At 42.4% G+C, this 27380-nt stretch overlaps 3 protein-coding genes across 7 annotated transcripts; 1 reads left to right on the forward strand and 2 right to left on the reverse strand.

Annotated features, from left to right (window-relative positions):
- Positions 1–571: 571 nt before the first annotated feature.
- Positions 572–15761, forward strand: sec24c (SEC24 homolog C, COPII coat complex component). 4 transcript variants are annotated; one of them, XM_046376923.1, is made up of 25 exons: positions 572–785; positions 2494–2672; positions 2924–3004; positions 3616–3742; positions 5146–5312; positions 5454–6188; positions 6271–6413; positions 6731–6799; positions 7758–7866; positions 7966–8093; positions 9074–9212; positions 9299–9414; positions 10072–10196; positions 10522–10713; positions 10804–10897; positions 11269–11385; positions 11474–11644; positions 11797–11893; positions 12013–12158; positions 12411–12549; positions 12913–13031; positions 13265–13444; positions 13738–13923; positions 14023–14112; positions 14427–15761. In XM_046376923.1, the coding sequence occupies exons 2-25, from the start codon at positions 2513–2515 to the stop codon at positions 14565–14567; spliced, it is 3771 nt and encodes a 1256-aa protein (XP_046232879.1). In that variant the 5' UTR covers positions 572–785; positions 2494–2512; the 3' UTR covers positions 14568–15761. The 4 variants fall into 4 exon arrangements, with proteins under 4 accessions (XP_046232879.1, XP_046232880.1, XP_046232881.1 ...); XM_046376924.1 differs by lacking the exon at positions 6731–6799; XM_046376925.1 differs by lacking the exon at positions 2924–3004.
- An 810-nt stretch (positions 15762–16571) lies between these two features.
- Positions 16572–22360, reverse strand: LOC124052539 (NLR family CARD domain-containing protein 3-like). Of its 2 annotated transcripts, XM_046376928.1 has the most exons (10): positions 22251–22360; positions 21962–22107; positions 21607–21747; positions 21459–21530; positions 19564–21352; positions 18737–18898; positions 18455–18628; positions 18178–18345; positions 17776–17822; positions 16572–17685 (listed from the first exon to the last, which is right to left on the reverse strand). In XM_046376928.1, exons 2-10 carry the CDS (start codon positions 22005–22007, stop codon positions 17165–17167), a joined length of 3120 nt encoding a protein of 1039 aa, XP_046232884.1. In that variant the 5' UTR covers positions 22008–22107; positions 22251–22360; the 3' UTR covers positions 16572–17164. The 2 variants fall into 2 exon arrangements, with proteins under 2 accessions (XP_046232884.1, XP_046232883.1); XM_046376927.1 differs by lacking the exon at positions 22251–22360 and having other exon boundaries at positions 21962–22231.
- Positions 22361–22472: 112 nt separating this feature from the next.
- Positions 22473–27249, reverse strand: LOC124053242 (zinc-binding protein A33-like). The gene is made up of 8 exons (XM_046378285.1): positions 27116–27249; positions 25931–26256; positions 25411–25709; positions 24927–25010; positions 24616–24837; positions 24512–24534; positions 23801–23919; positions 22473–23702 (listed from the first exon to the last, which is right to left on the reverse strand). The coding sequence occupies exons 2-8, from the start codon at positions 26196–26198 to the stop codon at positions 23167–23169; spliced, it is 1551 nt and encodes a 516-aa protein (XP_046234241.1). The 5' UTR covers positions 26199–26256; positions 27116–27249; the 3' UTR covers positions 22473–23166.
- Between the last annotated feature and the right edge of the window lie 131 nt (positions 27250–27380).

Genomic DNA, 27380 nt, shown 5'->3' on the forward strand with positions numbered 1-27380 from the left:
CAGACTAAACCTGGTCAATTGGCTGAAACTCATGCCGGGTTTGTGATTAATAGCCCACTAAAATAATGCCAAACTGGATGAAATTTCAAAGGGATCTGGGCTCAAAGTCCTATTAAATGGGAGTTTGCACCCCTAAAATATACCCAAATCTGGCAGCCATATGTGGGCTCAGATTGGCTCACACTTGGTGCCATCATTGGCCCATATCAGATGGGTGTAATTTGATAGATGACATGGGAAGATTGCCATGGTCATATTGACTCTAAGAAAAATCAAGAAAGCTATATGGCAAACTTGGTGTGAAAACAAATATTAGTGTCCCTGTGCATGTACAGTATGTTAACCCAATCCATCAATACAGCATATAAATATGCATCATGTATGAGTATTTTTGAATGTTTGAAACGTAAAACCCTTAAGTGTTGCATGTTCAGTGTCAACCTTCCTACTTACAAAGCAACCTTCTCAAAAGCTAGAGTAGTGTAAACAGTCATTATTATTGATTAGGTCAATAGATGACTTAATAGTTAACCGCGCGTAAGGTGCGTTAGACTGTGTTGCGCTCGTAGTACAGCAGAGGTGAACGTGGGGGAAGTCGCTCTGCGGTGTCCGGATGTGGACGTGGCACAGCGCTGCAGCAGTTCCGCTGAATGTCCGCTTCTGATACCAAGAAGGGATTAGCGAGAAACACCCTGGGACGACATCGGCTTCACAGTTTCACGGCCCCCGGGTTTCACAATTCGAGCTGAATAGAGGATAGCCTTACTATTTACAACACCTCGGAGGTACGTTTCGATTTGAAACCAGTTACAGTGTGACGTCCCTGGCCGGCTTGACAGGGGTAGCTTGGATTTTGTTACGTTTGCTAATGCTAGCTAATGCTATGGCACGGCTAGCATCGCGCTGCGAAATAGCTGGCAGACCTAGCTTAGCTAACGTTTAGTAGGCTAACATTGGCTATCTCGGGTTTTGGCTATTTGGTCACAGCTGATTCAGCCACTGCCGCTGTCATCATGAATCAAGTAGTCTGGTTGCTAACGTTAGCAAGTTATGATAGCCGTACAGACTTTTAAGTTGGTTTAATCAAATATGTTCAGTACCGCTTCGTCCCGTGGGTTAGAGTCGTAACAGTTAGCTATATGGAGTGTTAACCATAGTTCGTATTTTAAGGATTTGCTTGACATGTCTTGCTAACGCAGGCTAGCTGACTAGCTGATTGTATTGCGGCACGGAGGTTGGTGCTGTTAGCAGACTGCTACGCTCGCCAGCTTTCCTCGTCTTCTTCTATATTACTCTTGACCCGTACGAAGGCGCTTAGCTTTCCTGACACATGTTTAATATTCGCAAAAATAAGTTTTGAATAACTTTTCTAGTGTTTGACAGAAAGTGCTAACCCATTTTTCAGCAAACTAGCAAGGGGAGCAGATGTGGGTCACTCGGTAGGCCCGGCACACTAAATAGCTGTACGGCTCCAGCGATTGTATTTCTCGTTGTGGCACCTGCACTGCTGAATTATTCAAAGGCCCCGCTCGTTTAGCTCGCATTTGTCTGTTAGATGATACTCATCTCTCTGTCATATAAGTTAGGCCAGTACTCAGCATCCAAGTCAGTAAACAACGTCACTCGTGCACTTCTGTTAGCAAGGCTGAAGATAACGTGTGATATGCAGGAGTAATCATGCTCTTAAAAGTTGACTGCCCCGCTAAGTTACCTTTAGGGGGTTTTCTCAGGACTCAACTGTGTAAACACTTTACTGAGGACCATGCAGGAGTTCTTTCATGTAAACATTTATTGTTTCTCAATGTGTGTGTGTGTAAACTTCACGGTTAGTGACTAATAATATACAATCTATGGGTGTGGCCATGGTAAACATAGGAAGCTAATAAAGGTGTCAGTGAACTGGGAAATATTGACGTCATAAGAAAGTTTGACATGTGTCTTAATTGAGAAACTTGTAGAGAAGAGCTGTGCAGGCTGAAAGTGCTTTCCTGTTTCCTGTGAGTTCCAGTGCAGCGTATTACAAACTCAGTCAGGTCATTTATGTCTTCTCAGGACTGCCATCAGCTCTTTCCATGCGGTGTTAGTTGAATACATGAAGGACTACTGAAACGGACTATTGTATATGTTGAAGAACATTAACCTGAAATGAACTGCATTTTCTTAAAAGAGAGTGTTTAAGTTAACACACCTTCTAGGATCAATTGTTTGTGTTTTCTTGGCATTCAGTCTATCATCCACATTGTCCTCATGCGCTGAAGAGCACTAAGTAGGCAGATTGTCTCTGCTCCTAGAAAGACCGCGTGAGCCTTAAGACTATCAACCCGAGATTGTCCTTGCAACAGCCTTTCATAACATCCCCGTATCACAGGCTTCTACAGTCCAGACATCTGGGTTGTGAAATTTATGTAAACAGTCTGGAAACAGTGTAAACAAGTTTAGTCCTAAATTATGATATTTTGTAATTGTTTATGATCATGTTATAATGTTGTCCAGTTTTAGGGATGAACTGAGGATGAATGTAAACCAGCACACTCCAATGGCCTCTCCATATGGCCAGCCCCATCCTGGCTATGGCCAGCCTGGCTACGCACCCCTGGATGGAGGATACCCCTCACCGTATGCACCCTACAATGGCCCTGCCTCAACCTACCAGCCTGGGGCTCCTCCACAAGGTAAGCTGTCTCTTCTGAAAATGTTTGTTAAGTGGAAGAGACACCAGGCCACTCTTAAGTGCTCGAAGAGCCATAACCTTGGAGTGTCCTTCTTGCTTCCCTCTTTGTGATTGCTCATGTATGTGATGGAACAGCTCTGTTTCTGTGCATACTAATCCGAATTGCATCTGTCCTCTCATTTCTCCATGTTGCTTTACCCATTTCCCTACATCTCTCTATTTGCCTTCTTTCCCTCTTTTCTTGTATTTCAGGTTGTTCTCCTTTCACAAGCTTTCCCTCTAAGGCTGTGGCTGCCAACCCAGTCTCTGACCTCTCCTCTCCTCTTGACTTAGGTAACTGCCTCCTCTCTTGTTCTTGCTCATTTCACACTCAAAATGCTCTGCAATCATCAGATCCTCTCTGTGCCTACATGCATTATTCTTCCTGCCATGACCCCCTCTCAACGTACAATAGAAGAAAACCTTTTCTACTTAACACCGGTGACTGTTGTGCACAGCAGCCAACCAGTTAACTTTTTATATTAGGAAGAAATGTGAGCTCAACTTTTATTATGTGAGATGTTTGCAATTCAGTCGCTGCATCTGTGAGTCGAAGTCATTTACCAGCAACATCCTAAAATTGTCAGATGTCGTTCATTTCCTGCCTTGATTAAAATATTGAACCCATAAATTTACATGACCCTACTATCCTACAGTCTTTGCTAGCCTGGTTTCAGGATGAAGTCTGTGTTCCTAACCCCAAAAGCTAAATCAGTGAATGTAATCAGATAGTTTTAAAAATGTGTTTGGGCACCACTGTGTCCTATGACATGTTTAGCTTGTTTAGCTGCTCTAATCTCATTGCATTAGAAAGGGTGATATCAGAATGAATTCAGGATTATTTGTTGTACGGGTGATTATGCTTTTTGCAGGTGTATGTCTGATCTTTTGTCCCTGCATTTCAGGTCCTGTCAGGGGTCCTCCCGCTTCTGGAGCCCCTCCAGTCTCAGCACCTCAGCCGTATAATCAGTACAGTCACAGCCAAGCAAACATGCAGAATGGACCCCCACTTATGACGCAGGCACCACCCAGGTAATTACATGTGGATTTGTTGTTGAGAAGTGTATTTAGGCCTTGGATTTTATAAAACACGATTTGTTTGTTTGTTTGTTTTTTAAGGTAAATCTACTCAAAAGTCAAATTTTATTAGACAGCCAGAGTTTTTAATGGCGACTAAAATTATATTTTTACAGACTACGATTTCTACTACTTAAGGTGTGTTCACCTGTAGCAGCTTATTCATATTCTGCAGCTTTCTCTTCACCTCATTCACGCAAGTGGCAGAATCCATGACCATGTGGTTAGTTAGGAGTGAAAGTGGGCTCCAAAGCAACCTCAGCAGATTATTCAAAAATACTCATAATGTGATATTTAAGAGACTGATTATGCTTTGTAATAGGCAGCAGTTACTTGTGCTATAAAAGCTGAGCATAAAAAAATCAATTAAAAGAAAACTGCAGTTCCAGTTGCCGCTGATATTCTTTTTATGCTTCCACACTGTTGATAGCCTGCTAGCGGCATTGTATTTGTGGGTTGTCTGTCTATCCATCTCATTCTCATCAACACCATGAGGAAATTTCTTCAAATTTGGCACAAATGTGATTAGAATTTGGTGGTCACGTTACCTCTCAAAACACATTTTAGCAATGAATGTAAACTGCATCCTGACTGGTGCACTTCGGCTTACACTGCAAGGCAGTAATTCTATCTTCTTTAATTGCTGGTGTTGAAAACAAGATAAGGCCAGATACTGCAGTGACTGCAGACAAGTCCATAATTTTGGAATAATATCATACTGACTACAACTGCTGCAGAAAACTTTTAATATCAGGATGAACAAGTTTATCAACACTGTCTACTAGGTGAGTTACTTTTTCAAAGTGCATTATTTGTAGTTGAAGCCCCAAGCTATAATTAAAGCATGGATAGTTCAGTACATGTCACGTTAATCAGTGTGTTTACATGCGCAAGTCTCCTCCAACCCCAACAGGATTTTTCATTTTAACTGTAATGAGGATGGAAGAAGCCGTGTCAGTCAGTCCTGACCATTTTTGTGTGCGCTTGTGTTGGAGTTGTTTGACGACATATTCAGAGGGCAGACAGACAGGAGCCTTCACTCACGCAGTGAACAAGTGTGAATTTTACAAATATTCAAATGTTCAGCGGTGGCTGACTGACCTTTTTTTCTTTTTTTTTATACCTCTATTGGGTTCTTTGTTTTACTTTCAGTTTTGGAACAAATGCAGCCCACTTCTATAATCAGAACCCTGGTTGCTCCTCTTACAAAACAAATAAACCAACATTCTCCTGAAGAGATCAGTCTGGGGAAACCAGATTCTTCTAATACTCTACCACCTTGGCTTACTGTAGAAAACTGACTGTTACCCAGTTGCGTGAATGCATTGAAATATACTGAGAGGTCTGTGTGATTGCAGGCCTGCTGTGTCTCAGCCATACAACCAGGGAGCTGTGAACCTGTCAGGGACACACCCCTCCTATCCCCAGCACTATGGTGCCCCACCCACAATGCAGCAGGTCACAAACCAGATGACTGGAATGCAGATAACCTCGGGACCGCCAACTCCTGCAGGGCCAGGATATGGTAAGTGTAGATGAATTTATGTACCTAACTGTATAATTATGTGGAGGTAATGTGGATGTATCTTCAACATATTGTCGATTCACTTATCATAGATTTTATTTCAACTGCAGATCATCTCACAGTCTGTCACTCTCTCCTCAGCTCCACCTCACAGCTCCCAGCCGCCTGCCAGTACAGCCTACTCAGCTGCACCACCGGCATCTTTCACCCACACCCCTGCTCCTGCGTCCGCTGCCCCGACCCAGGCACCACCTCCCAGTGGCCCTGCAGCTTCTCAGCAATACTATGGAGGCCCACCACCTGCTTCTCAACAGCCATTCAGCTCTTCTCTTCCCCCTACCTCTCAACAGCAGTTCACCTCTTCTGCACCGCCACCTCCCTCCTCCCAGCAAACTTTTCCCCCCACCTCCTACTCGGGTCCTGTGTCCCCACCCAGCCAAGCCCCTGCTCCCCCAGTGTCCCAGCCACAGCAGGCCTTTCCTCCATCCCAGCCCCCCTTCTCTTCAGCACCTCCACCTGTCAGCCAGCCTGCCTTTGTGTCTGCCCCCCCTCCACCTGCTCAGGGTTCTTTCCCACCTAGAGCACCTCTCCCTTCCTCTCAGTCTGGGTCTTTCCCTCCTCCTGGTCCTCCTCCAACTTCACTTCCCTCTGGTCAGTATTCAGGCCCCATGCCACCACAACAGCAGCCCCCTCCATCCCAGCCATCCCCCTACCACTCAGGTCCCCCTCCTCCCAGTGCTCAGATGCCTCCCACTTCCATGGCCCAGAGCAACCACCTGCCTCCTGGACCACAGGGCCCACATGGCCCACCTGGGCCCCTACATCAGCCTCCGCCTCAGCCCGGCATGCAGGGAGGATACCCTCCTCAGCAGAATGGTGAGGACATGTCCTCTAAGTTGGAGCTCCATAGATTTGGGTTGTTTTCTCCATCACTTACCTATTTTCTTGTTTGCCTCAGGTGCATTTGGTCAGGTGAGAGGCCCTCAGCCCGGATATGCAGGCCCTTATCCTGGGCAACCAAACTATGGAGCTCCTGCACCAGCCCCTGCTCCTGCTCCCCCTGCACAGAAAAGACTTGACCCAGATGCCATTCCTAGCCCGGTGAGTAGTCGCAAACACACACACACAAACACAAACAAACATTATTTTCTAACCTCTGTTACAACATTTGGAGCTGTTTAGCATGAGATGGGCTACTGATAAACTAGTCCATATTTGCTTGCACTTGACTGTTTACAATACAACTAATCTAAAATTAGTACCACTGATCAGTCTGTGTCTGAATAACAACAATGCTGCCTGCTACTCAGCATTGTCCTGCTGACTTTTCTCACTCTCCTATTTACATTTTCACTCTTTGTATTTATTTATTCTGTCCTGTGTTGCACAAATTGCTGGACAAACTTTTGAATGTAAAGCAAGCGTCTGACATGCCGGCTGTGCAGAAATCAAGACATAGAATAGATCCAGACGCTATCCCCAGCCCAGTAAGTTTCCTGTGTGCCTGCTTTTTCCTCTGCTTCATCCTGTCCTCTTGGCACGCTTGCACTAACCCACAGCTTCCACCTCCTCTTCTTTCCTTTTAACCCCCAAAGTCAGCAATAGCCACAATGTGAAAAATGGGCTCATGTTGGAAATAAGACGTGTTGTATGTTATGTTAATGGGCCAATGTACCGGGTTGTTTCTGGGCCAGAACCTAACTTCGCAAAGTCTCTGCTGGTTTCTTTCAACTGGTCTTGTGGTATCAGTTTTCCAATTTAATTCTTGTAAAGAGTGCAAATGAACATCTTTCTCAAACTATTTCTTTAAGAACGACATTTGTGTCTCAGAAACTGTTCTGAAGTCTTAGTTTATATAAAGTTCATATTTTGTGGCTGTTTCAGGTCATTAATGATCTTAAAGATATTTCCCAAAAATAAGTCTCAATTTAAAGCAATAACTTAAAATTTTTAAGGACGTGATTGTCAGTTTTCCTGTCCATTTACCATCATATGCAGTGAAATCCTTAACTCTGTGTTGGTTGTCCCCAAAACCTCCCCTCTGTGCCCTGCATGTTAGCCCTCTCTGTGCTGACTTACCCATAATTCATTGCACCACTGGTATGTCTTGAAAATCCTGTCCTCTTGCCTGGGGATGTCATTTAGTTTTGTTTTTAAGTTGGTTTATCATATGCAAACTACTTCAGTGTGAGTTTGTACCATGTGTCACCTGCCTTGACATTTTTATCCACAGACGTTGATGGGTTTTCAGTGTGTGTATAATAGCTGCAGGTGTGTGTGGGTGTGTTGGGGCTGTGTGAAAGTTGTCTCCTGCATGGGTGTTAAATGTTCCTCTTGTAGACTTTGTCAGACCTTTAGACCGTATCATGTTCGCTTACGCGTCTGTATTTATGCTATAAATACAAATGAAAACTGACATATTTGTCCCCCTGTCTCCGTCCGTAGATCCAGGTAATAGAGGACGACAAAGCTAAGACCACTGAGCCATTCACCACAGGGGTCAGAGGTCAGGCTCCACCGCTGGTCACCACCAACTTCCAAGTCAAAGACCAAGGTAAGCTCTGCTTCCTGTGAGCACATTCACGTGTGCCATCGGACAAAGTTATTAGAAGTTAGATTGTGATATTAACAAAGGATCTGTCTCTGTGATTAGGGAATGCCAGTCCCAGGTTTATCCGCTGTACGGCCTACAATATGCCTTGCACAGCCGATATGGCCAAGCAGTCTCAGGTGCCACTGGCCGCCGTCATCAAGCCCCTCGCCACGCTGCCGCCAGATGAGGTGAGCGATGCCCCCCCTCCTCTTTCCACCGTCTCACTTGGATTGTAAAGTGAGACGGTGGACCATTTGTAAGCCCATTTTCTGGACTTTGTTTGACTTGTCGCACTTGCTGAAGAGTTATATTTATGCAGGATGCAAGAGGTCGCCAGTCCATAGAGTTCTGGTTATAGTATTTGCTGGACATTATCCTTGGCTGTACTTAGAGGTACAAGAATTACTTCATAATTGATGAGTTTATCATGAGAAAATTAAACTATTCTGATAACTGGTTTATCATTTTTATCATTTGTCAAATAATAATGCCTAACATTCACTGGTTTTAGCTTCTCAGTGTGAGACTTTAATGCTTTTTTGCACAATATATGACAGTAAGCTGAATATTGACACTTGTGTGCTTCCATCTGGCTGTGGGACATTTAAGTGGGCATTTTTGTCTATTAGTTCACATTTTGTAGATGAAATGATTAATCAAGAACACAATTGGCAGAATAATTCTGCCATAGTTTTTAGATCTGTCAGAACAGCATGTTGGCTTTTTGCTCTCACCATCTTCGTGTTGCACAGTGCAGATCCATCCTTTGCTTTTATATCAGTGAGACAGTTTTCACTCATACCCTGATTTGAAAAAAGATTAGTTTTCAGGGAAATGCTGGAGATGTAGTTGTTACCACAGGATGCCTGCAATGTCAGCAGGATAATCTCTCTCAAAATCGCAAAAGGGGGAGTGGCTGCGTGACCTTGTTTCACACACTCGCCACATGTGAAACCAATATCCATTTGGACTAGTTTTATGTTACATCATTTTGGCAGGACAAACAGATTAACAAAAAAAAGGGTGTAAACATTTACTGATGCGGGAGCACCAAACATTACATCCTGTTTCAATAATTGTGTTCACTTTAGGTCTGTAAAGGAAGTCACCATGGAAGATAAATTGTTTGAATCAGCTCACTCACTCCTTTCATTGCATCTCTTGTCAGAGCCCTCCATACCTAGTGGACCATGGCGAGGGAGGTCCCATCCGCTGCAACCGCTGCAAGGCCTACATGTGTCCATACATGCAGTTCATAGAGGGAGGTCGTCGCTTCCAGTGCGGGTTTTGCAGCTGCGTCTCAGAGGGTGAGTTTGTGTCTCTGTTCATGTATTTAAAGTTGTTTTCCTGAAATGAGTTCACTCCGATGATGTTACCCTTTTTTTCCTCACAGTGCCTCCACATTACTTCCAGCATCTGAACCACACTGGTAAAAGGATGGACTGCTATGACAGACCAGAGCTTTCACTGGGCAGCTATGAGTTCTTGGCTACTGTTGACTACTGTAAGGTAAGTCCTGGTATCAGAAGAGTTCCTTTCTGCCTTAGACAAACGTTTTGCTCATTTGAGTCATAAACGTGTCTTGCTGTGATGATCGTTTATCCTTGAATCTCCCTCAGGGATCTGCAAACGCAGTTTTGTGGAGTAGAAGCTTGTTCTGTGACATTTATTATGGGTCAGAATTATACAGTAATGAACAAAGTCATCGACCACAATCTACAAAAATGAGCCGGTCCTTTATTATCCAGTGGTCTAATAAAAGCAAAGCCTGTAGGCTACTGTCTTACTTGAGCCTCAGTGGAATTGGTTTGGTCTACATTTTATTTTACAGGCACAACTTGTGTAATGATTCTGTGCAGGGCAGCCAGCAGCACCTTCTGTTCTCCTGATGGCGGCTGAATGAACTTTAGGAATGATGGGATAGGAAGCATAGAGATTGATACTTAACACTCCTGGGATTGAATCAGTGTTTTACTATATATTCTTTAGAAGGAAATGGAATTGTAAAGGAACATCTAATACGTATCTGTGATGTCTTATGATACACCAAAGTGGTACTGAACAGGACATCTTCTTCAGCTGATTAAAGTTGCTGAACCTGTCTGTGTGGCTAATATGTTACTGTTAATTACACACGACTTCATACATAGTATTTCTTTCTTACAGAACAACAAGCTTCCCCAGCCTCCAGCCTTCATCTTCCTTATCGATGTGTCCTACAACGCTGTGAAGAGCGGCATGGTCAGCATCGTCTGCCAGGAACTCAAGACCCTCCTAGACTATCTGCCCAGGTACTCAAAAATGTAAACACACAAGAGTTGGACAGTAGGGAAGGAAAGGAAGAAGAGGAGAAAAGGTACCAATGAAGAAGAGACTGATGACAGGAAAGATGGAGCAGGAAGTAGCTAGGAAGGGTAGAATAAGCAGAAATGCAGCTTGTAGCCAGGAATGACTCATGAGCATCAAATGAGGAGATAAAGAGGAAGGAAGGAAGCAAAGAGGACAAGAAGGAAAACATTTCCTGTTAAAAGTGAGGCCTGATCATCATACTGTGAGTTTATAAAATCATTTGCAACTCATATCAAGTCCCATTTCATCTTCTGTTTCTTCGTTTAGGGAGAATCCAGAAATGGACTCTGTGGTGCGAGTGGGTTTTGTCACCTACAACAAGGTTTTGCACTTCTACAACGTGAAGTCGAGCCTGGCTCAGCCCCAGATGTTGGTGGTTTCAGATGTATCAGACATGTTTGTACCCTTGCTGGACGGTTTCCTGGTTAATGTCAGTGAGAGCCGGCTAGTTATTGAGAGGTGGGAAACCAGACACACACACACACACAGAGTAACAAATGCATGAGGTGTGTACGGACTGATTTAATGATGCACCTTTATGTTTTCCAGTTTACTTGACCAGATCCCAGAGATGTTTGCAGACACCAGGGAGACAGAGACTGTCTTTGGACCTGTCATCCAGGCAGGCCTGGAGGCGCTCAAGGTGACCACATATTATTTTCAGGTTTTCTAAGTCTGGACACAGAACACAGAAACTGTAAGTTTCCTGAACATTTTGTAGTGAAAAGGGTTGCTGTTATGTGACATTTCTTATTGTAAAATCACCCACGGTGTCAATTTTAAGCCCGCCATCTCAGCCGTATTTACAATTTCCTGATATATAATTTGCAGCCATCATGAACTGAACAGCAGTCAAAATACTGAACCTTCGATAGAGTCACAGTTCTAAAACAGAAAATGTGTAGGAATGACTCAGTGGGATGACTGGGATCCTGACCTTAACATGTCCGGATACGTGGCACTCAGTGTGCACATGCCTGATGATTTGTATGTTGCTGTGTGTCACTTTCTCAGGCTGCAGACTGTGCAGGGAAGCTGTTTGTGTTTCACACCTCTCTGCCCATCGCAGAGGCCCCTGGGAAGCTAAAGAACAGAGAAGACAAGAAGCTTGTTGGGACAGATAAGGAGAAGGTGACTTTAGCTGTGTGTTGTATGTAGGAGCTTAATATCACCCCCAAAGAGTCAACACTGACTCCTCTTCCTCTCCTATCACCCTCAGTCCCTGTTTCAGCCCCAGGTGGGTTTCTACAACACCCTGGCAAAGGAGTGTGTTGCCCAGGGCTGTTGCGTGGATCTCTTCCTCTTCCCCAACCAGTATGTTGACGTTGCCACATTAGCAGTGGTTCCTGTCTCCACTGGAGGTTCTGTCTACAAATACACCTACTTCCAGGTGAGAGAACATCTCTGTGAACTTCTTTTAGTCTCATTCTGAAACTGATCCTTATTTTCAGTGGGTTGTTTTTTTTTGCTCTCAAGACATCTTGTTGAAATACCAGCTGGATCATTTGTCACTGTGTAACATGTAACTTTTCTTTATCACAGGCTCAGGCGGACAAGGAGCGATTCCTGAACGACCTCAGACGAGACATTCAGAAACTAGTAGGGTTTGATGCTGTCATGAGGGTGCGAACCAGCACAGGTGAGGCTCACCCCTCTTTTTATGAGAAAAAACCAGCCCGGGCTATAGATGCGTGACAAATGACTTTATGGTCCCTACTCTCCTGCCTCCGTCGTCACCCTTCCCTCCCCTCCCCTCAGGTATCCGAGCGACTGACTTCTTTGGCTCCTTCTTCATGAGCAACACCACAGATGTGGAGCTTGCAGGCCTGGACTGTGACAAGGCCATCACTGTTGAGTTCAAGCACGATGATAAGCTAAGCGAGGAGACAGGGGCACTCATGCAGGTGTGCAACAAAATCTCTTAAACATTACATTTTTACCCCCAAGATGCTGGCAAGAAATCATTAAGCCCAATAATCAAGCATCAAATCGAGTTCATATTAAAAATCTATAATGAAAACTGGCAAGATCTGGACGGCCATTTATTTGTTTTGAAGCTGGAACACAAGATGTTGCACTGACTTTTATGACTTTGCTTAATACACTGGCTGAACCATTTTGCAAGCAACGCACGTGTCTTGTTTGTTTCTCTGCAGTGTGCCGTGCTGTACACCAGCTGCAGCGGCCAAAGGCGTCTCCGCATCCACAACATGGCGGTCAACTGCTGCTCTCAGCTGGCTGACCTCTACCGCAACTGTGAGACTGACACAATCATCAACTTCTTCTCCAAATATGGTGAGAGCCGGTTCGCACAGCAGTATAGCTCATTCAGTGTTATTCAGTGTTTGACCTGAGGAGAGGGTACGATGCAAATACACACCCAGTGTTGTACTGCCGAAGTCTGAGTAAGGTGTGCGAAGAGAAGTCAACATTGTCCAAAAAGATGATTAAGCAACTCCCAGCTGCTCCAGCTCCACAGTATCCAGTAGTAGACATCTGCAGCTGTTTTCTGCTTTGTGACTTTGAAGAGGCTTTGTTTACATGATAAGGATAGGGAACATGCTGTTAGCCACCTATTTCATGAGCTCAATCCCCGGCAGTAGATTAATTCCTCGAGGGTGTCACAGTTTATAAGCGTTGTGTTTTTGTGTGTTGCAGCTTTCCGTGGTGTCCTCAGCAACCCCACGAAGGCGGTCAGAGACACTCTGGTCAATCAGTGTGCTCAGATTCTGGCCTGTTATCGAAAGAACTGTGCAAGCCCCTCATCGGCCGGTCAGGTACTGAAAACCCGAAACAAATACCACATCCACCATCACTTTACACCTTAAATGTCAGAGCTTTCTAATGCTAATACTTTGTTTTATTTAAAAATAACCAGATTCAGACCACAATCACTGCAGTCAGAAGTAATAGAGATACCAGAGTATTTTAGTGCCTTCCTTTACACATGTTAACATCATTCAGTGTCACTTCAGGTGTTTACATCCCTGTGTATGTGTGTGTGCTTTAGCTGATCCTCCCAGAATGCATGAAGCTGCTGCCGGTTTATCTTAACTGTGTGCTGAAGAGTGAGGTGCTGCTGCCGGGAGCCGACGTCTCATTGGACGACCGAGCCTACCTGAGGCAGCTCATCAGCTGCATGGATGTCGCAGAGAGCCACGTCTTCTTCTACCCCCGCCTGCTGCCAGTGGTGGGAACACACACACACACACACACACATCTTCATCTAATGGATGGTTTAGTCACTCAGTTATGAAAAAAAATCCTGATAAATTTAAATTCTGAGTTTGCCTGAGTGTGTTTTATGACTCCAGTACCAGTCCAGTATACCAACAGAAGACTTTAGTGTGATCATAGTAGAGGCGAAGCCCTGTGTTGATGTACAACGAGTCCAGTTGGAGTAACATACTAATGCTGTTTAACATTTAACAACATCTTTAGTTGTATTTATGTTGTTTCTTCTCTTGCTCTTGTACTTTCCAGACAAAATTGGAAAGGGGGTCGTTGCCAGTGGCGGTGAGGGACTCAGAGGAGAGGCTGTCTAAAGGTGGAATTTACCTCCTGGAGATGGGACTTCACCTCTTCCTGTGGGTGGGAGCCAGCGTTCAGCAGGAACTGCTGCTCAACATCTTCGGATCTCCGAGCTTCAGCCAGATAGACCCGAGCTTGGTGAGCAGAAACAGATCTGCTTCCCGGTTTACGTTTGCGATCTGATTGACATAATTCTTGACTGATATAATTTCCGAATGTCATTTCTCTGTGTTTCAGTCAAGTCTGCCAGAGTTGGACAACCCCTTCTCTCAGAGACTCCGAGAGATCATCGAGTCCTTCCGAGCTCAGCGATCACGATACATGAAGGTAAAGTTTTCCTTTCTGCTCACTGATGCCTTTATTCTTTTTTTTTTGTGAGGAGTATCACAGTATTTTTTGTCCATTTTAACAAAAGATGCATGTTGTAATTTCGTCACTAGCAAGACACACAAACAGGAAGTTTGTCTCAATTAAATTGAAAAACAATGTTTCAAAAAATTGACACATGAAAAATGATTACAAAAAATTAAAATAAGCCCCACTTGACAATATTTTAATTCTCAATTTATACGGACACATTTTGGACATTGATAGCCCACTCTCTCCTTACATGTTCCTTCTTCCTCACTCTCCGCTTGCAGCTGATGGTGGTGAAACAGGAAGACAGATCCGAGCTGATGTTCAGGCGCTTCTTGGTAGAGGACAAGAGCGCCAGCGGTGGAGCATCATATGTGGACTTCCTGTGTCACATGCACAAGGAGATCCGCCAGCTTCTCAGCTAGGCCTACAAATTCCCACCCTCACTTGTATGACCCACCCTGGTTCAGCCCTCCTTGTAAAAGAAAGCGCTTTATTTTCTTTCTTTCTTTTTTTTTTTTTTTTTTTTAAATCTAATAAACTAAAGCTCTCCTTGCTGTCTGTCAGTGTCAGATACCAGCTGACAGATCTTGTCGTGCGTGTGTGTTTGCGTGCATGTGTGAGAGAGAGAGAGTGAGTGTGTGTGTGTGTGTGTGTGTGTGTGTGTGTGTGTGATGTTACCAGAGCTTTACTCTGCCTCAAATTTACTGCTCCAGTACAGCAGGAGCAAAATAACTGACGAGGGAGGGTAATGTATATACACAAGTGAACAATTATGTATGCAACAGACTGAGTGAGTGTCAGAGATGTCTGATGTTGACTGTAGTCGGTGTCCTGTCCGTATTACTAGCACTGAAAGGCTGTTCTGGGTGAATAATCGACCCTCAGATAGCAAACACTTTTTATATGATTAAATCCTAATAGAGTGAAGGGCATCTAAATACTAAGACATAAATGGAATTAAATAAATGCTGTTCTTTCTGTCTCTTCTCTCCTTTAATCATGGCCTTAGTATCCCCCCTCCCCAGGCTGTTCCAATCATTCATACTGTGCGTGTGCGTGTTTGTGTTTGCAGATGTGAGAGGTTTCGTTTATGGCCCAGTCTCATTTCCCGGTGTGTCTCCAGGTGTATGCATCTGAACTGAACCTCAGATTTAAAGCTCAAACCGGAGTCCGATGAGCTTTCACCTACAGAGAGCATGAAATGTTACATCTGGCTTTCGGTGTCCACCCGTTATCTGAAAATAGAGGTGCACACGTCTGCTGTGACTGTCATTACAGTAAATCAGCATCAGTTGAGTTTTGTCAAGCACATGGCTCACATGTTTGGTCACCGATGAACCAGATGTTGCGATTCCGTTATGAGAGGGAGCTTTCATTAGTTCAAAGTCTATGCAGCAGAGAGGCCAGATACAAAATGACAAAAGACAAAAAGAAGGACAGCTGTGAATGTTTGATCTTGGCATCACAGCAGCGGCACCTCCTCACGATTAGCTTGTGGATGATTCTGTCTGTTGATGACATAGTGCTGCAGACTTTATATTCATCAAAATTGTACAAAATAAAAAACAAAAAAAAAAAAAAGAAGCAATTTCCAGCAGACAGAAATGAGCACAGAATGACAGTGGATAAATGGACTTCACTTCATGTTTGCTAATGTTGAGTTTTCTCCGCACTGACAATGCTCAGTGTGTAAATAAAATTATATAATCTGTACAGAATTAATAGAAAATAACAATTTTAAAGACCTGCCTGAACAGCTATGGTTTGTCGATGGTCGGGTTCTCTGTCACAAATAGCCAAAATGTAAAATCGTGGCTTTTACTGAAAGGAGGAAGACGCCTCAACTGGCTTTTTTTTGATATGTTTGTGTGAGATATGACAGTTCGTGTGTGTGTGAAAACATGGAGTCGGTCCTGGTGAATTTCTCCTGAGGAACAGAGGGATCAGCCAACACACACACACGCACACACACTACCCATGAAATTAAATTCAGTCTTCTTCAGTTATCACTTTCTGTTCCTTTTTTAACAATGTGACTTCTGTGTTTGTTTGGTGTGTGTGCAGCCCTCTGTTCCGTCTGTCTGTTCACTGACTCATTAGCCCACCGTCTTGACTGTAATCTTAATTTCCCCTTTTTCTTTTTTTTTTCCATTGCCTCTTGGGACTGCTAATAAAATGATTGTTGAAAGTGAAATTCCACATTGTGCCTCTCTGGTGTTTTTTTTGTTTTGTTTTGTTTCTTTGGGGTTTTGGGTTAGTTTTTTTGGCTTTCCTGAAGCTTTGTTAAAAGTTATCCATGTTCACAACATTATAATATATTGTAGTTAATGCAAACATCCATGCATGTTTTTACGCTAATTTTTTACCATCTTTAAAGTGGCTGTGTTAGCAATCAAAGATTTGCTAATCAGCTCCAAACACAAAGATTGAATCAGTCGGTTTATTGGCCAGTAGGTTTTCACATGTACTGGATTATTAGATGTAGTAAGACAAAACAAAAAAGTACTGCAAAGGATACAAAGAGACATTTACGATAAAAATACGTAAAAATACCTCTCATGAAATGTCAAGAAGTGAATGAAGGAATGTTTTCATTTCGGTCCTAAACCACCACCACCAAGTAATAAGCAAATTCTATTTTTGATGGCGCTGTATGAGCACTTCAGGGATCACAAACATTGTCAGGAATTACATTTCACGGAAACCATTCAATATGGTGATGACAGAAAAAAGTCAACAGATCGACTGACCAACAAAGATCGCCAAAGGGTCCTTATCAAAAATATTCCTTTACATGATTCATTGTGTTTGTGTATAAAGATATAACTTATGGCTGATATATTACATGTTATTTTCCTGGGTCTGTTATTGAAGCAAAAGACAATAATAATAAATAAAAAATAAACTAAAACTAAAACATGTTTTAATTTGTTATTGTTATCTGAATTAATTAATCCTTTAAACAGGTTTAAGGCTCAAGAGCAGGACAAAAGAAAATATTACATTATGTTAACAATGTTTAGCACAAATGCACCGTGGAGTCCACCCATCCAAGCCAAAACCCTGGGTAGACAGGTTCAGTGAAGGTGGTGTGGAAGGTGTGGAGAGGGGTCAGTGCGCCACAGGAGACCGCAAAGTAGGACAGTGTCCCCGCTGACCAGTCCAGAAAGACTCCTACTTTATTGGAGCTTGGTGGGACAGTTACAGCAGTGTTCATGTCTTTGTGCCAAGTCTTGTAGCCATCTTTGTTGCAGTATAGCCCCCAGGAAGACTCGTTTTTGCCTAACCAGCAGTCATGACCCTCTCCTTTCCTGCACATCCCTATGTAAGCTACTCCTATGAAAGCTCTCCCACTCCATTCTGTCTCCCAGTAGCAGCGCTCTCTCAGTCCCTCCCTGCACAACACTTGTGTCCAGAAATCGAACCTTTCTGGGTGATCAGGATATGGCTGCTTGGTCCAACGCCTCGCCTTCCTGTTTCCCTCAGAGAGAGAAAGGTCTCGGTGTGCTGTGTTTGGGTCAAGGCTGAGTTTTTTGGTATCTGAGGAAACGTAACAAAAATGTGAGTTATTATTCATTGCTCAGTCTTTTCTTATGGCCTCAGAAGGAAACCGACATGTTGGTTACTCACACTTCTTTGGACCTGGCTGAATCCTGGATTCATCGCACTGTTCTATGCTAAAAAACAACAGAAGACCACATTTGCATCACTAATATGTTTTGTAGTATCCTGCAATACCAGCTTAGTATTTCACTCCTATAACATGATTGGACATATGATGGACAGTTTACAAAATAAATAAGAAAGGATACAAAAAACAATGCAGTGAACAGACTTTGATGTCTGAAATTGGTGGAAATTAATAAAGCAAACATGCTGAAGTTAAATATTAAGTAAATCATCTTGGAGATTCCACCTGTCAATAAAACTTCTTGCATGAAGATATAAATAGCTGACCAATGACCAATACTGGATTTGGAAGCTGATAATTAGCTGATTTATGATTCGGGGTCTAGTCGAAAACACCTCTACCTGAGACTCTGCAGACTGCATTGTGGGTCATCCAGCAGAGCAGACAGCAGCATCTGGCCTGAGTTCCCTGGGTAGTTGTAGCTCAGGTCAAGTTCTCTCAGACTGGATGAGTTCAAAGCAGATGCCAGGAAAATGCAGCTTTCTTCCGTCAGTCTGCACAGGGACAAACTTCAAAAGAGACATGAAGACATTTCATCCAAGTGACAATGGCAGCAACAACTGAGTTTGACTCTGTTAAATTATTCATCTGGCATGGAATTTCACTCAGGGCACTCACATGAGTATTTCCACCTTACAGTGAGGACTCCCCAGTCCACCACTCAGTTTTTTGACTCCTACGTCCTGTAAGTCATTGTCAGAGAGGTCCAGTACTTTCAGCTGGCAGCAGGCTGAGCTGATGACTGAGGCCAGGTCATCACAGCTGTGTTCTGTTAGCTTGGAGCCCCTCAGTCTAAATTAACAGAAAATAAATAGAAACACTTAAACCACTTGCTTGTACCTCATAAAAAGAAGCCTTGTATTTGATTCAGGGAATAAAGTCAACGTATTAGATATTGACCTGAGCGTTTCCAGTTTACTGCTCTGCAGTCCGTCAGAGAGCTGTATTATTCCTGCATCTGTCAGGTTGTTGTTGCTCAGGTCCAGCTCCCTGAGTTGTGATGATTTGATGCAATTCGCCAGGATTTCACAGCAGGTCACAGTGAGATTACATGAATTTAGTCTGCAGTGGGAAAGGCAGAATGAGGAAGGTAAATAATTTCATAAAGAAGTGCTAAGTTCTTTTTTGGTCCCAATAAACTGCTGAGGGACAAAACTTTATCTCTTAAATGTTCAACAGCTAGTTTATAACTTTGTCTACCTACCACTAAGTGCTGGGCAGATGGTATAAAGTCAGCTTTTTTGATAAAAACTGCCTGCAGGTTGCAGCTGAAAGTAAACTAAAATAGTAAAATTGTGGGTCATGAATCCAAAACATTGAGCTAAAAGACACTAAAATACTCCGTAGAAATGAGGGTAAATACAGAGTTGACTGTCAAATTTCTGAGGGTTTGTCACTACAAGCATTGCCTTTCACTTTACCCAGTCCTTTGATCCATTGTGAAAATAACTGATTATAGCCACAGTAAAGTGCACAGAACTTTGCTACCTGTTATCTACTAACAGCAACCAAATAACCTAACCTTACTACCAACAAGTGCTGACTCAATGTTCTTTTCACACCCTGCAAGCAGGTCTGAAGTACAACAGACCACACCTGCTCAGGCTTTTCAGAGCCTCTTGGATTACTCTTTCACAATACCAGAAAAAATCTGAGCTGAATATCTTGAACACCAGTGGTAATAAAGGCTTTTCAGTTCACTCTCTGCTTTTTTAGAAAGTACTTACTTTGCCACTCGAGCAGTCTTCAAAACAGGCAGCAGCCTCACAAGACCTTCCTCTGACCGAGCATAGTTACTCAGCTCAAACACACTCAGCTCTTCCTCTGATGTCAGTAGAACAAAGACCAGTGAGGCCCACTGGGCAGGTGAAAGCGTGGCTTTGTTAAGACTGCCCAATCTGAGGTAGCCCTGAATCTCATGCACAAGTGTGCAGTCATTCAGTTCATTCAGGCAGTGAAAGAGATTGAGGCATCTGTCTGTGGATGGATTCATCCTGATCTTCTCCTTTATGTGTTTAATGACCTCTGATCTTGTCCTTTGGTTCGTTCTATTGCTGGTCATTAGATGTTTCAACAGAGTCTGGTTGGATTCCAGAGACAGACCCAAAAGGAAGCGCAGGAAGATGTCAAATTGTCCATTTTCACTCCGCAACGCCTTTTCCACCGCTTCCTTGTAGAGGATGAGCTCCGATGAATCTCTGAATGGGAAACGTCTCGAAGCGGACGACTTCTTGATCAAGGCGTTGAAGTTGTCGTTGTTGAATTTGAGGTAGACATACAATGCAGCGAAGAACTCCTGGATGCTCAGATGCACAAAGCAGAACATCTTCTGATTGCATGGTGTCAGCTCCTCACTGAAAATCTGTGTGTAGACTCCGGAAAACATGGACGCCTGCGTGACTTTTATGCCACTCAAGATGAGGTCGCTCTCATAGAAAATCAACTGGCCCTTTTCGAGCTCTTTGAAGGCCAGCTCACCCAACAAGATGAGGTTTTCTCTCAAGCATTCAGTGTTTGACTCTCTTCTTCCAGACAGCCTCTTCTTCATGTTGTCCACGTACAAGGACAGGAAGTGTATGTACATTTGAGTGAGGGTCTTTGGCGAGTCTTTACTGTCAGTCGTCGCCAGCTTCTTCTCCAGAACACTCGCTGCCATCCAGCAGAAGACTGGAATGTGGCACATGATGTGAAGACTCCTGCAGGATTTCACATGTGCGATTACTCTGTTTGCTAAGCTCTCATCACGAATTTTCTTCCTGAAGTACTCATCTTTCTGGGGGTTGTTGAACCCTCGCACCTCTGTCACTAGATCAATGTACTCCAGAGGGATCTGACTGGAAGCCACTGGGCGAGATGTTATCCAAACAAGAGCCAAAGGAAGCATTCGGCCCCTGATGAGGTTGGTCAGAAGCACAGCAATTGTGGTTTCTTGATTGACATCGGACATTATTTCACATTTATGGAAGTCTAAAGACAGACGGCTCTCGTCTAGACCATCCAGGATGAAGAGCATTTTGTTTTTACCATTAGCAAAGATTCCAGTGTCTTTTGTTTGAGGGAAAAATACAGCGAGAAGCTCCACTAAACTGAATCTTTTCTTTCTCATCAGATTCAGCTCTCGGAAAGAGAGAGGAAATACAAAATCCAGGTTGGTGTTTTGTCTCTCCTCGGCCCAGTCTAGAGTGAACTTATTGACAGATACAGTTTTTCCAATGCCAGCGACTCCCCTTGTGATCACAGTCCTTACGTGGTAGTCTTGTCCCCTTAGAGGAACAAAGAGTTGATTGCAGTGGATTGATTTCTCCTGGGCTATAGGTGTCCTGGAGGCAATCTCAATCTGTCTCACCTCATGCTCCTTATTGACCTCACCACTTCCTCTTTCAGTGATGTATAGTTCTGTGTAGATCTTGTGGAGAGATGTCCTGTTTGCTTCAGTCGTCATTCCTTCGAGCAGGTGGCTGAACTTCCAAATCAGAGAAGCTTTCAGTTTCTGTTGACATTCTGAAATCCTATTATCTGAACAACAAAACACATTCAAAGGTTATTCAGGGTTTTTTTTTTCTGTAAATATGTGAAATACCTAAATATGTTGAAGTAATGGGTAGTAATAAGTAATGCTCACTTTGAGGCTGCAGTATGCTATGGCTGTCTGCAGTTTCATGGTTGAATTCTTTTCCCGATGAAACAAAAGATCCTGCAAAAGAACAAAAGGATCAGCAGAACTCAAACCTCATTTCAGTTGCTGCTGAAACTTATATATTCATATCAACCTTGGTTTGTTGAGACGATGGTGATGTTTATGTTGCCAGTGCTAGAGCCAATGATGGTTGGAGCAACCACATTCCCTCCACTCTGAGCGGTGTAGCAGGGATGCAAATGATGAAGTGCAGTCTGAATTGAGGAAACTGGATCTGAGAGAAACCACAAAACTCAACTTCAGCAGTTTGTTACAAAAATGCAGTGTAGTGAACGATCACTGGGGCAAAAATGATTACTAAAGCCAGAGTAAAACATGTCCGGTGCTTTTAAGTTTGTCTTATATTTACAGCTTTGGATCGTAACTTGCGGCACTGGGTCCAGTTCCTTTCCATGGGAACTTTCTATTCTTAATTTTAACATCCTTACCTCGAGAGACCTCGTTTGTTTTGTCAGCCACACTCTTTTCCTCCATGTTTTTTCATCAGCTCCTTCGTGCCTGTAGCCTGTATGACTTCTGTCGACTGATACTCCTCATCAGTGCTCTTTTTCTGGACTGTGGACATGAGACCTTCCTGCGAATTTCCAGTAATTTATTTTCGGCAATTCAAATAAAGTGCAAACTACTTTTAAAAAAAGGTTTCAAAAACAGAATGGTAATATTCAGCAAGGGCTGGTGTTAAAATCCAACAAATTGAAAGTTGAAATAAATGATTACCTTCTTTGATAACTACTGTGATTGCCATCTGATGTACAAGCTGACAGTAACTGCTCATATGCACAGCAATGCTCAGACTGATATAAGAAATGTCTCTCACTTCCTTCCTGGGTGATCATGAAGAAAAACAGGAAGCTGGTCTTTCTTGTCTTGTTCAGTAAACCACAGCTCTTGAAACAGTTTCATTTACAGTAAAATGTAAATATAATGAAAAAACTGCAACATGTTTGATGAGCTTTAATGTTAAATCATGTATCAATCTTGTGTAAAAATAAAAAAAAAACATTTTTCAATATTCATACCATGTAAATATTTAAAAACATCACATTTAAACCATGAAAAAATGTTTAAAACCATGAGTCTCCGAATTCAAAATATTTACTACTTACTATTTACTTTACTAGTTTATGAAGAAACAAGGAGCTGCATTCAGGCACAGCAGTGCTTTGAAGTAAATGTATGCTAATATACTCACAATGACAATGATAACATGCTGGATAAAATACAGATATATTTTTATGATATTCACTATCTTAATTTACCATGTTAGCATACATTACATAATATACATAACATTAGCTAACTAGTGTTAAGCAGAAACTACAGCTGAGGATCATGAGATTGTCATGATTTTTGCCAGTGTTTGGTCAGAAAAGTAAAAAGTACAGGACAGTTAAAATTATAAAAATAAATGTCCATACACAATTTCTTCTTGATCTGTTGTTAAAGTATTTTAGTCTGGACCAATTCGTGGACAGACAGACAGACAGACAGCGCTACAACACTAGAGTGACTAAAACAACAAACACCACATGAACAGAATGATAACAAAACTATTTTTTCAGCAAAAATGGAAGGCAACATATGTTAGTGATACATGTTACTGAATCTGAAGCAGCCATTTTCTGCAGCTATGTCACTTAGAGACAGAAACCTTCGACTCGCAGATCTGTATAAAGCCTCCCCCGTCATTTTTTTTAACAAAAGCAAAATATGGGTACAGCTTCTTGGTAAATATCTCCTCATAGGTCAGAATGAGTGCATTCGTATCAGCATCATGAAATGACACTGTCCCTTTTTCGTAGTCTAGCTCTATCCTGATCCTGTTGGGACTTTCCAGTACGCTTAAAGTCTTCCCCTTGTTGTCTCTATAACCTCTCTTTCCTTTCATAATAGTGTAGAGTCCATTTTGTGGAGCCGACCACAGTTCTTCTTTCCTTTCTGTGGCCTCTTCTGCGACACCAAGTATCCATCTGGTGTGACTTCTTGCCACCACTTCCCAGCTGTGTTTTCCAGAGTCATAGCCCTCGCAACCCAAGACCTGCTGAAGGGAAGTGTTGCGCTCTGGCCTTCCAGAATGCTGCTGCCAGGAGTCTGTGACTGTCACCTTGGTCAGATCATCAGACAGAGAGAGCCCTGGAGATGCAGTGGTGGGGTCCAGGACCACATGGGCTACAAATCAAACAGAATTAGAAAACCAAGCGTTCACTTGTGGGTTTACTGACCTGAGAGTATGAAGTAATTCAAGGCTTATGTGCCCCGGTACTTACTGTGTTTTACAATGCTCAACATTTTCTCCCAGATTCTGAACTGAAGGTTTTCCACATGTTTGGAGACGTTTATCTGTGGTTGTGGAAGTTTCCTTGGGTCTGACAGTGCTTTCTGAGGGCTGGGGCAAATGCAAGACATGAAAAGATAAGTCAAATTGTTTGGAAAATTTCTGATAGATTAAAAGGTAGAGTTTTGTCTAAGCACACCTTAGAGGATGTGAGACAAAACCTGCAGTCCTCATTCTGTGAAAAATCTAACTGCAAAGCTCAGTCAAAGCAGCAACCAAAAGTGAGTTAAAAAGTGAAGTTATGAAAATTACAAAATCCCTTTTGCAACTCAGCAAGCTCCTCTGTGGGAACACAAGGGTTTTGGGTTTTTTTGGGGTTTTTTTTGTTTGTTTGTTTGTTTGTTTTTGTTTGTTTTGTTTTGTTTTTTTTTTTGGGGGGGGGGGGGTTAAAAAAAAGACAAATAACTCTTCATAAAACTAAAACATGTTCTTTTTCTACTTTTTTTCTACACTTTCTTGGAGAATAAAAAAAGAGGATATCACATTAGCTAGTGGGCATGCTGACAGGCCATTTTTAACCTTCTGACAGAGCTAGTTTAGCTGTTTCCCCAAATCATTATTCTGTTATGACAGAAAATAAATTCATAATTGATCAAAAAGCAAAGGCTCAGAAGCAAAAGAAAGTAGGATGAATAATACACACCCTTTCAATGAAGTCTTGAAGTCCTGTAAATAAAAAAGGTAATGTATTAGCAGTCTGCAGATTACTCTGAATGAATTAGACTCTTCTTGAGCTTCAGTAATTACCTTTAAAAATAAGTTATCAAGCCCTAAATCTTCTATGTTTTTCACAGTGTCAGAGAGCGAGAGTGTGTCTCTGCTCATGTCTGCGATCAACTCCATCATGCGAGTCTTCCGAGCCTCTTCATCTCTTAATGCCGCCAGACTGGCTGCTTCCTCGGCCTTGAGGAAGAGACGAAGCTTCTCAAACTCTTCCTTAATCTTCCTCTCTGTGTCGCGGCTCTGCCTCTGTGGGTCACAGCAAAGAAACCGTCATCCTCATCATTTCCCCGTGCAGGTTAAGATCAGACTGATCAAGTTTAAAACTGCTGACAAACCTTAATGTGCTCAACTGATGAATCACAAAAGTGTTTGACATTTTTAAAAGCTTTCCGCTTTTTTTGGATGTTCTTGTAAGGAACCTGAAATAAGGAGTGAGAAGGTAAATGTGGATGATTTTCTGTTTCATCAAGTCCAATTTTGTTTCAGCACTAAAATCCACACTGTGAAAAATCTTTTTAATCTAAATGTTTTATGAGCTGTACTACATAAATGAACTTGATTTAACATTAGCTCAAAGGTTTTTTAACAGTTTTTAACAGTTTAACAGGTTAAGGTTTAACAGTAAGCATACAATCCTACCGTGTTCCATTAATAAATGCAGAATTACATTAACTTTAAAGGCTACCGGTACAATTCTCCACCCTGCGCTCCAAAATTGGCAAAACAGCTTAGATGAAGTAACACTCTCAAACACCGTTATCCACACCACTACATATAATGAAGTTAAACACAGGCAATGAAATAACAAAACCAATTCACCTCAATACTCTCTCTGTAGTTTTCACTCAGACTTTTCAGACTGAAGTTAATCGGAGGTTCAGTGTCAGGTACAGCTTTCTTACAAAGTGGGCATTGCCGGGAGATTTTCCCCTCCCAGGCTTTGTGGAGGCAGCCCCTACAGAAGCTGTGGCCACACTGCAACACCACAGCCTCAGTGAAAATATGCAAGCAAATCGAACAAGCAAGATCCTTGGGAACAGCCGGGGCTCTCGTTCTCTTTTTGGCAGCGGAGGACACCGGCTCATCTACATGCCGTCCCTCACCACAATTTATTTTTTCTGCAAGTCAAATAAACACGTTATTAAGAAATGTTACTGCTATAATTTAGACCCAGTTTCCTCAGTGGGAAGTGTTAAATAGAAAGAGCTTATCACACAATAACAAAAAGATTTGTGTTCCCTACATATCTATTGTCTATAATAAATATGTAAGATGCATAAACAGGGCCTGCTCATAAGTCACCAAGCAGGCAGGAAACTGCCTAACAAATATGCATTACCTTGAATTAACTTTATTGCAAGGTCATTATGATTCATCCTGTAGAGAATGTCCACAGTTGTCACCACAGCGCCATCTTCCCTGTAAACCTGCACCAGTTTATCCACAATATCCTCTCGGCTAGCGTTCTCCAGCTGGGCTATCAGGATGGGTCTGTATCCCTCTCTCTGGTTCTGGCTCAAGTACCACTTAAATTCCCTCAACGTTTTGTCACTCAGTTCATCCAGGTAACGTTTCAGCAATTTTCCAGTTGACTGATGTTCAGTCATTTTTTAATTTCCACAAGTTGTCACAGGATGTCAGAACAGTTGAGAAACGTTGAAGGAACTGTGACAGACATAAAACACAAAGTTAAGTTAGGCCTTCATTAAATGGAGCTTTTTGGGGTGGAAAAACCATTTAAAAATTATTTTAAGTTAATTGTCTGTTCTTGTCAAATGCACATTTCATTTATGGACTTGAGAAATGTGTCAGGATGGCTTAAAATTTTTATTTTTGGGTTTGCCTTGAAAAGAAAAGTCTTCACATATTTGTCTGACAAGAGACAAAACCATAGAGGACATACAAACATCCGTCTCAGTGAAAAGCCAGTATTTCATTGAACAGTTTCTACATGCTGCAACTCTGCCTGTTGAACAGATGGTGGAAGCAAAGTCCAGGTTGTGCCGTGTCGGGTTTACTGGCTCCAGGTACAGTACGGCCTTCGACTGATTGGACATTTAAAAGCAGACAATAACACCAATGTTTGTTTTGACCCTGATTTTTTTCAACCAAAAAAATAAATAAACATGGATCTGCACAATGACTCCAAAGGATTACATCAAACAACAAATTCTGGATTTGAAATTTAAGTACCAGTTCACAGTTTTTTGCTCTTATGAATGCTGAAACAGAAAACAATAACAACACACACACAAACCAATAACTTTGTAGACAGAGAATACACTTATATATGTTTATGTATGTGTATATACACATATATATACAGTTTTTTAACACTGGTCTCCTATCACAAGGAAGAGGAAGTAAGCCGTCGTCTCTGTCTTATGGATCATCTACCACAACCTCTGTACAGTCTGCCCAGGTTGGTTATTCGACAGTTAAATGATTAGCTAGTGCTAATCATGCAGAGAAAATTAAACTATTATTAAACTATAACTCTTAATTAGCTTTATTTACTGCTCACCTTTGTTATTTGGTTTAATTCCAATACGGTCACAAATGTTTAGGAGCTCTTCTTTTGTCGTTACATCCCGGAGCAACTGTTTCATTTCAGGTGCTTTTGTTCAACACTGCATTCCACTGCCCCCTAGTGGTGAGAGTGGTACACTGCATTACATTATCCCAACACCACTGACTGTGTATAAATATGTTGAGGAGACCTTCAACGTAATACTGTGCTTTTGTTGTGCATAATCCTACGTTATCCGGGGCCATGTAGTATTTATCAT

The sequence above is a fragment of the Scatophagus argus genome, chromosome 21, assembly GCF_020382885.2.
Source record: "Scatophagus argus isolate fScaArg1 chromosome 21, fScaArg1.pri, whole genome shotgun sequence".
Lineage (NCBI taxonomy): Eukaryota > Metazoa > Chordata > Actinopteri > Scatophagidae > Scatophagus > Scatophagus argus.